The sequence below is a fragment of the Amphiura filiformis genome, unplaced genomic scaffold (genome assembly GCF_039555335.1).
Source record: "Amphiura filiformis unplaced genomic scaffold, Afil_fr2py scaffold_45, whole genome shotgun sequence".
Classification (NCBI taxonomy): domain Eukaryota; kingdom Metazoa; phylum Echinodermata; class Ophiuroidea; order Amphilepidida; family Amphiuridae; genus Amphiura; species Amphiura filiformis.
In genome coordinates this window covers 552,947-565,269 of record NW_027305509.1, presented here as the reverse complement: position 1 = coordinate 565,269, position 12,323 = coordinate 552,947, and the positions used below count along the sequence as shown (strand labels likewise).

At 40.3% G+C, this 12,323-nt stretch overlaps 1 protein-coding gene across 1 annotated transcript; it reads right to left on the bottom strand.

The window, feature by feature from the left end:
- Positions 1 to 1,148: 1,148 nt before the first annotated feature.
- On the bottom strand, positions 1,149 to 11,418 carry LOC140144213 (uncharacterized). The gene is made up of 2 exons (XM_072166029.1): positions 11,193 to 11,418; positions 1,149 to 9,153 (listed from the first exon to the last, which is right to left on the bottom strand). Exons 1-2 carry the CDS (start codon positions 11,416 to 11,418, stop codon positions 2,414 to 2,416), a joined length of 6,966 nt encoding a protein of 2,321 aa, XP_072022130.1. The 3' UTR covers positions 1,149 to 2,413.
- Positions 11,419 to 12,323: the final 905 nt, after the last annotated feature.

Here is a 12,323-nt window from a genome sequence, read left to right as displayed (position 1 = left end):
GCAATAAGATGGAGCATGGAGAGAGAGAGAGAGAGGAGGGGAGGGAGAGAAGGACTCCGGAAGAGAGAGAGAGCACTCGTTGGAACCTCAATACAAGTCCCAAAATCAATTGAATGTCAACAGCATGATTGGTATTTCAAAATTAAAAATCATAGATAGATAAGCATTTTTATGTTTATCATAATAACACCCCTACTTGATGAATGTATCATTCCAATATTACCCTTGTCTTTGTTGTTCACTACATGTGATAGAAAATAATTGTAGGCTATATCTATACCTTGGAAGAAAGAGATAATATTCATTTGAGGATGCATATAAGCATGATGCAATTTTAAAATCAAAACAAAGGGAATTTTAGTACTAACACGGGGTATTTACACCCCACAAATAATGGAATAGTTCTTTTCTAAGCATTTCTACAGCAAAATTTAGGCCCCAAACTTATTAGGCAACAGTATTGTTGATGTTGTTTACTTCTAATATGCTCACTTTTTATCCAATTTCTTTTCAAACATGAAAAATCACCGAACATGAGTTTATAGCTTGGAAATATCGTGGTTGCATTTTCTGAAAAAGGGCATAAAATAAGATGTGCCCATTTTAAAACGGAAAAGGTCTCCATGATTTTTATTTGCTCAATTGTTTTGCCTATATTTACTTTATCTAACATATCAATAACTTTTACAAAAATATTGGGGAACTCTCACAATCATCTTGTAAACTTGGCTCCAAAATTGGGATTTTTAACATTTATAAAATTGCTGAAAAGGCCATTACACCCCTCTCTGAAAATGGAACAATCCGAACTTTTTCTAAAGAATTTGTAATTGCTCTGTAGAGACAAAATGTGCATAATTACTGTGAAGTATAAATAAATTGTCTGCAAATTGGTGTTATTACGTGGCTCTAGTCGAAAGTTAGCGCAAATTTCGAAGTTTTTGTGTCTGAGAAGACAATCATAGGGGTTCATTTTGAGGGGGGTCCAGTATCACCCAGTGGGGGTCCTCAAAATTTTTTTAATACCTCCACTGTTAATACTCATGGACACATGTTTGATTGACAAAATATGAACAAAATTTGCTGACCCCCATCTTCCACCTACCATCTGAGTCTATCGGATAAACTCTCTTAAATCATAGAGAGGCCTATTGAGAGCCAAACTACGTGTTTTTCTTTATTTTCGATTGGTTTTTCCTTTCATTCGATAATGGAATATTTTATAAGTTTGCTTATTATCTTTCATTAAAAAAAAGAATTATGTTTCTAGCATGTTTAGTTGTGTAGCTTTACTCTTGTTTTTTCCTTTCATTACTCTTTTGAAATCCGACACCCACCAATCCAAGATGAGTCCCAATTTATATGCAGATTTTTGCATTTTTCGCTTTTATTCACCCCAAGAATCCTTGACAACAAATCAAAGGTAGGTATGCCGACATTTTACAGATTTTATAGTAACGGGTCACATATTCATAATAAGCAATACCTACAAACCTGGCCAAAATGGTTGGAACACTTTGATACTGGTACTTCAAATATGCCCCCATTCCTCCCGGTCAATGTTGCCAGTTGTTTATTGGTTATGTACCCTAAAGACACTCAACATTTGTTGGTAGGGAAGGGAGGGCTGTAATAGCAGGAAACGGTTCAGACGTTAAATCAAAGAAAGCTTTAAATTTCAGTATATCAAGGGTTTAAAACAATCCCACTTTTACACAAATGTTGCATCTACTTACGACCGGGATTGTAGTTTCAATTAACATGAGCTAATCGAATTAAAATCCATACAACCCCTATTTGCATAATCACGCATAACTCGCAAACGCAAAATCGGAAGCAACTGAAATTTTGGAAATAAGCTTTTCTGGTGGATATCTACTCAAACATAGCATAAACAGAGATAGATAGAGATGATTATGGTTTTAATCTGATCGTGTTACAATGACGTTACGTAAACAAAATTATTTGTCAAAGTGACGAATAACAGATTACTATAAACCATCCTTTGGTATGCACCAAACGATGAGGGCGACGTCATGGCAGTTTGCGCAATGCAATGACGTTTTTGTCGTTGTCGCTCCCGGATCCTGCATCTTTTAGTAGCACCGGGCGACTTATATACATGGACTATTTATATACATGTACATGTAGTAACCTGGTATTCGTCTCTTTGGCACAAAACAAAGTTATCAAGGAGATATCATAAGAAGGCTCTATCTGCAGTTGAAGACCTTAGCGCAAGAAGGCCGTAAGTCCACTTGGCCCCTCAAGTGGACTTACGGTCGTCTTGCGCTCATATCTTCAGTAGCTGTCAGGTGTCATATTTTTAGATATGTACAGTGTATGTAATACAGACATTCTCAAATGTCTATAGAGCAGATTAGAGAGAGGGCCTTCTAGCACTAAATCCTTGTTATGATGACTTATGTTTCTTCTTCTTATGTTCTTTGTGCTTCTCACAATTGGCAGCTCTACGTCCACAATGACACAGATATGGTTTCGAACCTGAATGATGCATTTTTTCATGTATACGCAAAGTCTCCCTCCTTGCATACGTCGCTTTACAGAACTCGCATTCATACCTGACACCTCGATGCACGCACTGCTCATGTCGCTTTAACAGGGATGACCATTTGAACGCGCTAGAACATCCGGGGTATTTGCATTTATACGGCCTCTCCGACGAGTGGCATCTTTCATGGTTAGTTAGGCTACCCGATTCAATAAACCTCATACCGCATGTGAGACATTTAAATGGTTTCACTCCCGTGTGTATTCTCTCATGACATGTTAAAGAGTACCTCTCGGCGAATCGTTTAGGACAGTGTTTACATTTATGTGGTTTTTCGCCGGTGTGCGTACGTATATGTCGCTCAAGACCGGCCCGAACCGCGAAACCTTTATTACAATATTCACAGCGAAGTAGCTGCCGTTTGTCATGAGTCTTCATATGAATACTTAAATTGCTGCGCGATACAAAGCTTTTATCACATTTGGAACACTGGTACATTTTCTTCTTTTGTTTCATATGCAGGTGTCTCTTCATCTCAGGAGTCAGTTTCTGGGACGTACTTCTGGTATTGGAATTACGAGATTGACGATCTACTTTTTTGCTCGCTTTTAAGCGGCTGGATTTTCGTGACAAGTCGTGATCTCTACCAAAGTCTTCAAATGGTGATAATGGTGGTGGTTCTTCTTCGGATGTGTACGAGTCTAGAGACGATGCTATATCATCGGGTGGATGGGCTTCAGATATTCGCGGTGCGTCTCTACGTTTGGTCTGACGATGAGTCTCCAAGTTGGATCTCCTTCGCCGCAGTGGATCTCTATGTTTAGTTTCGTGGTGTGTTTCTTCGTTGGGTCTCTCTCGCGGTGGGTCTTTATGTTTAGTCTCGTGATGGGTATCAACACTTTGTTTCTCTCGTGGTGGCTCTCTACGCTTATCTTGTGTCGTATCATTATAGAAACTATGCGCAGTTTTAGTCCACTGACTGTCAGATGAATCTAAACTTTGAAGAAGTGATTCAAAAGATGACAAACGTTCTTCTTCAACGATAGGTTGCTGTGATTCCTTAGGGAGGAGCGTCTTTCCGCGTCGATTTCGACGCAACACATCAGCAATTAGTCTGGCATTCCTTTGAATGCTTTCCAATCGGCTTAAACTCGTCTTAAAATCCCGATCTTCAGTAGAGAGGCGCGAGGTTTTTCGGAATTCGTCATGCAACTGGACATTAGCATTCCTTTCGATGCTTTCCAACCGGTTTAAGCTTGTTCTGTAATCCCGATTTTCAGTCGATAGACGCGTGGTCTTTTGATATCGGTCACTTATCTGGATAGGCGATGCTCTGATGGTATCATCGTCGCTAACGTCATGCTGATTATTAGTAAACGAGTTGGTTTTTCTTTGGGATTGGGCCGTTTTAGATTGTAAAGTTGACTTCAATCTTGAAAACATCTCATTCCGTTTATCTCGTTCTGAAGAGGAAAAGTGTGTCTGTTGTTCTGAGGTGATTGTTTCCTTCACTTGCTTACCACATGTATGTTTCACTACTATGTTAACATTGGTTTGGGTGACGAAATTCTCAAACACTGATCGTGTTTCACTGATTTCCGTGTCGACTGAGTCGACACTGCGTTGTCTGTGCAGAGAGCGAATACCCGGATCGGCAGCAATTGCATCGCCATCGGTTGCATATTGATGCGTTAACATTTCAGACCGGCATGTCGGAAGCCTGGGTTTACTGTACAACATATCAGTTTTCCGAGAAATATTTCTAGTGATGTCGCTTTGTTGTTTAGATTTTTCTACAACCGTCGAAGAATTTCTATCGGAAAGCTTCTCATGATGGGCTTTGTTAGGATGTTTGCTAATCAAATCTGCTTCATCTGAATCGACATCCCTTTCGAATAAATATCTTTCACGATTTTTCCTAATCGCCTGTCCACCATCTTTACTTGATATTACTCCTCGCGAAGTAATTTTTGAAACCGGCTGGGTGCTACTTTTAACTGGAGCTATAGTTTTGCGGCTTCCTGTCTTCTGTTGTTTCGGAGCTTTGCTTGTGCCGTCCTCATCCGAGGAAATAGCCTCATCCGATGAGGCGTCATCAAATGCATGAACGTGTTCCTCGTGGATTTTTAGATTAGAACTATCCGGGAAACCCTTCCCGCAACGGGAACACTTAAACGGTCGTAACCCAATGTGCACTGTCTTCTCATGTCTACTACGGTGTGATTTATGTACGAAACGCTTACCGCAAATTGCGCACGCAAACGGCCTTTCTTTAGTATGCGTTCTGCGATGTTTCGCCACTGAGCTTGGACTTTCGAATTTCTTTCCGCAATATTCGCACGGATGAACCCTAGGTCTTGGTCCTGCAGGTTTTGATGGTACGTTCTTGTTTTCTCCCGTGTGACCCTTCTTATGACGTGATAAATGACCTGATGAATGGAATGCTTCCCCACAGTGACATATATATGGACGTTCACCCGTGTGGTATCTTCGATGACCTACTAACATTCCTTGTAATCGAAATCGCTTATCACAATATTCACATTTATACGGTTTCTCGCCTGTATGGTATCGCTCATGAGCTTTTATATTGCGGGTATCCGGAAACCCTTTTCCGCAAATACGACATCGATACGGTAACTTTCCGGTATGTCTATTCATGTGGTCCCTTAACTTGGATTTATACTGGAAGCATTTTCCGCACACTTTACACTCGTACTTTTTCGGAAGTGAATGTCGTTTTACGTGACTTTTTAAATATTTTTCAAAAGCGAAGTGCTTGCCACATATTGAACAGGAGTATTTCCGTCGTTTTGTCTTGAAGCAAGGAACATTGTGCATATATTTTTTGGTCTTTCTCTTCTTTTCTAATTCTATCAACTCTTCTTTTGTCAGGCGTCTCATGTTGGTACGATACTTGTTGGCCTCAGGCTCATTTGCAAGATTCCTGGCTATTTTCTTGTAATATTCATCTTTCAAATTGTTTTTTGTTTGACCTAAAGATTTGTGCGGTTGCTGTTGCGGCGTTAAAGCTGGTATCTTGTCTGTTTGCTTCCCGTTTGTTCCATGCATTATATTATCGTGTTTCTCAGTGGGATTTTTCAATGTTGTACTTGAGGAAGAAGATCTCACCTCGTTCGTATAATCACTCAATGCCTCGTCTTCTGATTCATTTTCACTTTTCACTTTGACGACGATTTTGTCATTGTTGGCAACTAACTTCGGCATTTCATCACCAGAAGATACGTTCTCTTCACTTTCCGAATCGTCATCTATCTTGTAGCTTTCATCGCTACTGTGATCTTCTTCGTCAGCAATGTCCCTTTCGTCATCATCATCAATTGCTTCTACTGACGCTTGCTTCTTTCCATTACCACTATCATTTCTCTTCCGAAGAGACCACCGAGTGGCAAATCTGCCAAGTGACACACTCGAGTCTTGTGCATCGTTTTCCTGTGTTTCCCTATGTACATCGCCTTTCCCATTATTACTGATATCACCATGACGACCATCGTCATCATCGTCGTAATTATCTGTACTTGCATTTGTTCTCGATTCCTTTCTGTGTTTATCTTTTTCTACAGGTTTGATATTAATAGACCATAGTTTGTCAAGTTTAGTCAAAGCGACGGTCAACTTTGGAGTGCTCTTGCTTAAGTTCCTCTCTGAAGTGTTTGAAACTTGTTTCTTTTCTCTTATATCTTTGTCCTTACTACCGCGACTTATATTCACGGGTTTCTCCGCTACTTCCCTTGTGGTCTTTGTGCTTGGCTTATTTTGATTTCTCTGGTTTAAGTTGGTAGCTGATGTGTTCTTTGGGACCTGTTTCTCCTTTCTTGGAACTTTGTCCTTGCTGCCACGTTTCCCCACTACCTCCAAAGTGGTCTGTGCTCTTGGCTTATTTTGATTGCCTTTGTTTAAGTTGGTGCCTGTATTGTCATTTTGAACCATTTTGTCCTTTCTTTGAACTTTGTCCTTATTCTTACGACTACTACTGCCGGGTGTCTCTACTACTTCCCCGGTGGTCTTTGCTGTTGACTTATTTTGATTTCTCTTTTTTACTGAAGTATCCTTTTGAAGTTTTTTCTCTTTTCTTGAAACTGTGTCCTTACTCGTCACGGATGTGTCTACTACTTTCCCGGTGGCCCTTGCTCTTGGCTTATTTTTATTACTCTTATCTAACGTGGTGTCATTTTGAAACTGTTTCTCTTTTCTTTTAACTTTGCCCTTACTACAACGACTGCTATTTTTCTCTGCTACATCCCAGGTGGTCTTTGCTTTTGGTTTAATTCTTAAAGACCATCTAGTCCCAAACTTTTCGACGGATGTATCAGAGTTTTGATTAAGACTGTTGATGTCACTTGAATCAGTTCCTGAGGAAGATTTGTCAACTGCGCATGCGTTCTTTCCTACATCTTCCAGCCCCTTAGTCAATCTACTGTAGTATCCAGCTTTCGGTCTTTTTCTATTTCCGACAGGCGGCAACTCGTTCAGATACCTGTCTTCCCAGTTGCCATGGTTACCATCCCCCGATTTCTTCCTTCCTACTCTCCCGGTTTCGGTCCCTTTAGGCAATCTTTTCTTGCGTGTTTTCTGAGTATTTGTAATGGAAGGTTGTTCATCATTCTGTAATGTTTCTACAATGTTCTGAGTACTTTGATTTGAATTGTAGGATTGAGATAGTTGTGGACCTATATGTAATTTTACCAACTCAACGCGAAATGACGATTCATTCCGTACTATATTTCTAACAGTGTCTTGTGTAATACGGTTTTCCGTAATATTTGCGTCTGCAGTACCTGTTCGTGATTGGTCCGATGTCATGTGACTACTAGACGTAACAAGGCTAGATTCCTCTCCTTGAATATATTCAACTTTTATGGGAACCACTGGTTGAGGAATACGTACACTATTATCATTTAGATCAAGTCCTGTATTTTCAGCAGACGATGTGTCAGAAGCATGCCCTAAGAACTTCCTTGATAGCAAGTCCCCGATTGTGTAATTGTTATTAGCGACACGTGAGTCTTGCGAAGGTGACTCTTCTGAATCGACCTCTCTCTTTATTTCAACTTCATTGTTTTCTTCAACGAATGTTGATGTCTGCGTAACAGGTGGATTGTTTTCAGGAAGGTTTGGTGAGGTTGATGGAGATGCATCATATCCAATCTGTTCTTCTTTAACCTCAGTTATCGCGCCCTCATCGGTTCCTGATGTATCTGTGGTTTTCTTGGAAGACGTTGCATTAGAAGACGTATCATCGCTGTTGTTGTCAGGATCGATTGATGGAATTTGACGATGAGTTGCTATTTGTTGGTCAATTGCAATATGTTCAGTCAATTCCGACGTGTTAATGGCTACCTGTAAAGATACACCACCTGTCGCTACTTCAGCTTCACTATGTCCTCGATCGTGTGCTAGATTTTCACGAGGTAGTGTCTGTTCTTCTTCTTCATCTGGTATGCCCTCTTCAATAATTCCGTACCTGTCGGTAATAAGCTTTGGAGATAAACTACCTGCTGACACTTCGGCTTCATTATGTCCTCGATCGCTTACTTGACTTTCACGATGTATTCTCTGTTCTTCTTCATGGTCTTTTATGCTCTCGTCAACAATTTCGAATGTGTTTGTGACTTGCTTTGATGATTCAATGTCTGAAGCAATCTTGCTGTTACCTGTATTGTTTTCAGAAAGTCTTCCTCTTTCTTCATGCGTATCCACTACACTCACCTCTACATCTTTTGATGTGTTATCTTTATGTAGAACTTCTAAGATTTTTGAGGTGCTATGACTTTCCCAATCTTTTGATTGACGTACTATAGTTACAGTTTTTGAGGATACAGTACTTTCACGAATTTGTGATGGACGTATAGTTCTTTTCTGTCCATCCGATAAAGTTTTTGAGGATTTATTGCTGTCACGATCTTTTGGTTGACGTGCTGCAATTCTGTTCTGTCCATTTAAATGACCTCCTTTATACCAATGTCTCTCGTACCTTCGTTCATGACTTCGTAGATGTCGATGGTATCGCCAAAACCGATGGAAAAATCGACGATGACAGTATTTGCAGGTCTTAGGGCGTAGTGTTGCAGATTTACTCTTGGGTTGGTCTTTAGGAGAGTCGGTGACTTCATGTGTTTGATTGGTTTTGGCGGAAGATGGTTTAGGAGAGCCAATTGGAGAATCGGTGACTACGTGTGTTTGCTTGGTTTTGGCGGAAGATGGTTTAGGAGAGCCAATTGCCGAGTCGATGACTTCATGTGTTTGCTTGGTTTTGACAGACGATGGTTTAGGAGAGCCAATTGTAAAGTCGGTGACTTCGTGTGTTTGCTTGGTTTTGGCGGAAGATGGTTTAGAAGAGCCAATTGGAGAGTGTGTGTTTTCGTGTGCTTGACTGGTTTTGGCGGAAGATGGTTTAGGAGAGCCAATTGCTGAGTTGATGACTTCGTGTGTTTGATTGGTTTTGGTGGAAGATGTTTCAGGAGAGCCAATTGCTGAGTTGGTGACTTCATGCGTTTGCTTGGTTTTGATGGCAGGTGGTTTAGGAGAGCCAGTTGCAGAGTGTGTGACTTCGTGTGTTTGATTAGTTTTGGCAGGCAATAGTTCGTTTGTCTCTTGAGCGGTTGTAGCTAACTGATCTCCTGCAAGTATATAAAATATGACAAATTTATGGGTAGATTGTATTAGGAAGGTAACGTACATTAATAAGAGCCACTGGATGGGGGATTCCTGCCCTGCTTCTACAAAGGATTCTATTAGTAACCCTTCTTCAATACACAATACAATTTTTTTCTATACTTTTTGTACATGGGTAGAATATCCTAATTTTAATTAAGAGAGACATTATGACGTCATAGCGATAATGTGGGGACATTATGCAGGGAATGTTTGTACTTATTTTGGTATCACTGGATAGAAGAGACCTATAGAGCTATACATTGGTACCAAATACAACAGTATATGACGTTAATAGACAATAAAGTGGTTGCAACAACCCCATCGCCCTTCAAAACAAAATATGACTCGTAGGACAAGAGCTAATCGACGTTTCTATGTCAGAAAAATTGCTTAGAAAACGATCAGCTATGTTCACAAATTAACAAATGTCCCAAGGGGTCAACAGGGGTCAAATTTCATACAACAGGGTTCAAATTTCAAAATTACTCAATCCAAAGTATTCTGGTGGTCATACCGATTCAGAAAAAAATATAAATTGCATGGTCCCATCTGCGACACATCGTTCTTGAGTTTGGTAATATTTTTGGCCACACATGTTTTAGAAACTAAAAGTGCTCCCATTTGAACAAAAATGTTCTCAAATGTTTGAGAATTTGTTAAAATGGCATAACGTTTTTTACGCACTTTTAATAAATAAATAAATGTTGGTATGTATACAGCACCTTTCACATGTGAACATGTACCAAAGCGCTTTACTTTTATTCCGCCGTCATTAGAATATGTCAGCTGCCATACAATGCCCAAGACATGCTCATACCTTTGGGCGGCGCTCAATGGACAGTATTCATAACAGCTCCCCATTCCACACCTGTGTGGAGAGGAGTAATCGAGATAAAGTGCCTTACTCAAGGGCACAACACGATGACGTCGCCGGGGCTCAAACCCGCAACCTTCAGATTATGAGTCCTAGCCCGTTCCGCTCGGCCACCGTGCTCCCTTCACTTTTGCTGATGTAGAGACGTCGAAATGATATTCTGTTAGAATGTTTTGCATCAAATTGTTTTATAAATGTTATAAAAACGTTCTTATACCCCTTACATAACATGACATTTAAACCTTTTCTGTAAAACATTGTGTGTTCGCTGGGTAAGAGTTGATTTCCGGGTGCAGGATATCCCCTTCTTCCAACTAAACTACATATTAATGGAATGGATACAAATACAATGTTTTTATCACTCCATTCGTGAAATATATAATATCATGACGTCATAGGTGTGTGTGTTAAAGCAATATAATTAGCCTTTTAGACGTATGGCGTACACAGAAGGAGGGCAGTCTTCAACTTGGGGAAAAACCCGGCAAATTCAAAAGACTTTACCCACTTCGTGCAGCGCCATCCTATTGTGTCCGCCATATCTCGAAAGGGCTACATTATTTGATTTGATTTGATTTGATTTGTTCGGATTTTGACAACCCTGGAACCCAAGAAAACCTCTATTGAAGCTTATTTCCATTGGGGTCCATTTGAACACCGGGACGGGTTTGGAACAGTCAGGGGTTAACACCCTACTCTTTTCGAAACTGGCTGCGAAATACATGTACAGGTATGGTTCTCTGCACACGGGACAGACGGCTTAACGTCCCCTCCGAAGGACAGAGTACTTTCGTGATTCATTTACCCAATTCTAAATGAACCATGGGGAGAGCGGAAGCCTGAATTTAATCTACAGATGTTGCCAATTAATTTCAGACCGGGAATTGAACCCGGGACCTCATGCACTATAGGCAAGTACCCTAACCATTGCGCCACGCTCTCCTTAGCTAGGTCAGGAGGGTTATGTATAATGATGTTAAGAATTGGATATATTGCCAGTCAGATACGCAGCAGAATTAACCATTTTAACAGGGATATCCAGTGAAGTTTATGTCTTTACGAATTTTTTTTTTTTTTTTTTTTTTTTTTTGCCGTCGAGTAAAAAACATTAATTTTCGGAAAAATTACCTATATTTGTTACTCTCTGTCTTCTTCTGACGTTTTGTTTCTCTTTTGCATTCCTTTCATCAGAATAGCACCAAAATCGTTTGTATTTCGATTCATGACTTCGTACGTGCTTCCAATATCCAGTAAATGGCCACTGATAACGTCTAGCGCAGTACTTGCAGATCAACGGACAAAGAAGGCTATATTGACGTTTAGGTCGGCGCTGTTCCCTGAGTTCCTGTGCCATGGTATAGATAACCCCTGGTCACTTCCTCATTATGTTTTCTTCCTTATGTAGCATATTAATATAATATATCTGAAACAGGAAACAATAGATATATTTTCATTACACGATGACTCTGATCAAACAAAACAAAGTAGAAATTGTAAAGCGATCAATTTAATCATGGATTTAAATGAGTGGTATATTATAATGAGTGCTATATAATTATTATGAACTAGGAGATATAACTTCTTACGTCTTGGATTATTATGGTGGTGGTGGTGGTGGTTGTTGTTGTTGTTATATTATTATTATTATTATCATCATCATCACCATCATCATCATATCAATTATCACTAATGGGTTCCGCCTCATAATCGAAAGATTGAGGGTACGAGCCCCGGCAACGCCATCGTGTTGTGCCCTTAAGAAAGGTACTTTATCTCGATTACTCCTCCATCCAGATAAAGGGGTACAGGCATCCTTAAAATATGATACGAATGTAACAGACGCGCTGTGGAGGAGGTGTGGAGACCCCCCCCCCCCCAGCAACATTTCACGGAGGAGTCTGGCCCAATCGCTATGGGCATTCCGTCCAGGTTTGACTCCTTTACCTTTATCTTCAATTATTGCTGCTTTTGTTATTGTCGGTGGTGGTGGTGCCTAAACTCGGTCGTTTGACAAAGACAGATAGGCCTAGTGCGATTTGTATTTTCTGTCTTTCGACAGACATACATTATAGGGCTAGGCCTACAACACAGTGCAGTGGCGTACCGTGGCCGCTCCTACCCGGGGGGCTGCAGAAAAAAGGTAAATTTTGCCGCCCCCTTCATCAACAGCCAAGAAAGGTTGACTCAATTTTTTTTGATGGTTTGAAAAAGTGAAGAGCCCCCCCCCCCCCAAAAAAAAATAAAAGCGACATAAGCAAC

Coding starts and splice junctions, on each gene's coding strand:
- LOC140144213 (XM_072166029.1), bottom strand. CDS start 11,418: ATGGCACAGGAACTCAGGGAACAGCGCCGACCTAAACGTCAATATAGC. Junction 9,154..11,192: donor ACAGAGAGTAACAAATATAG/GTAATTTTTCCG, acceptor ATATACTTGCAG/GAGATCAGTTAGCTACAACC.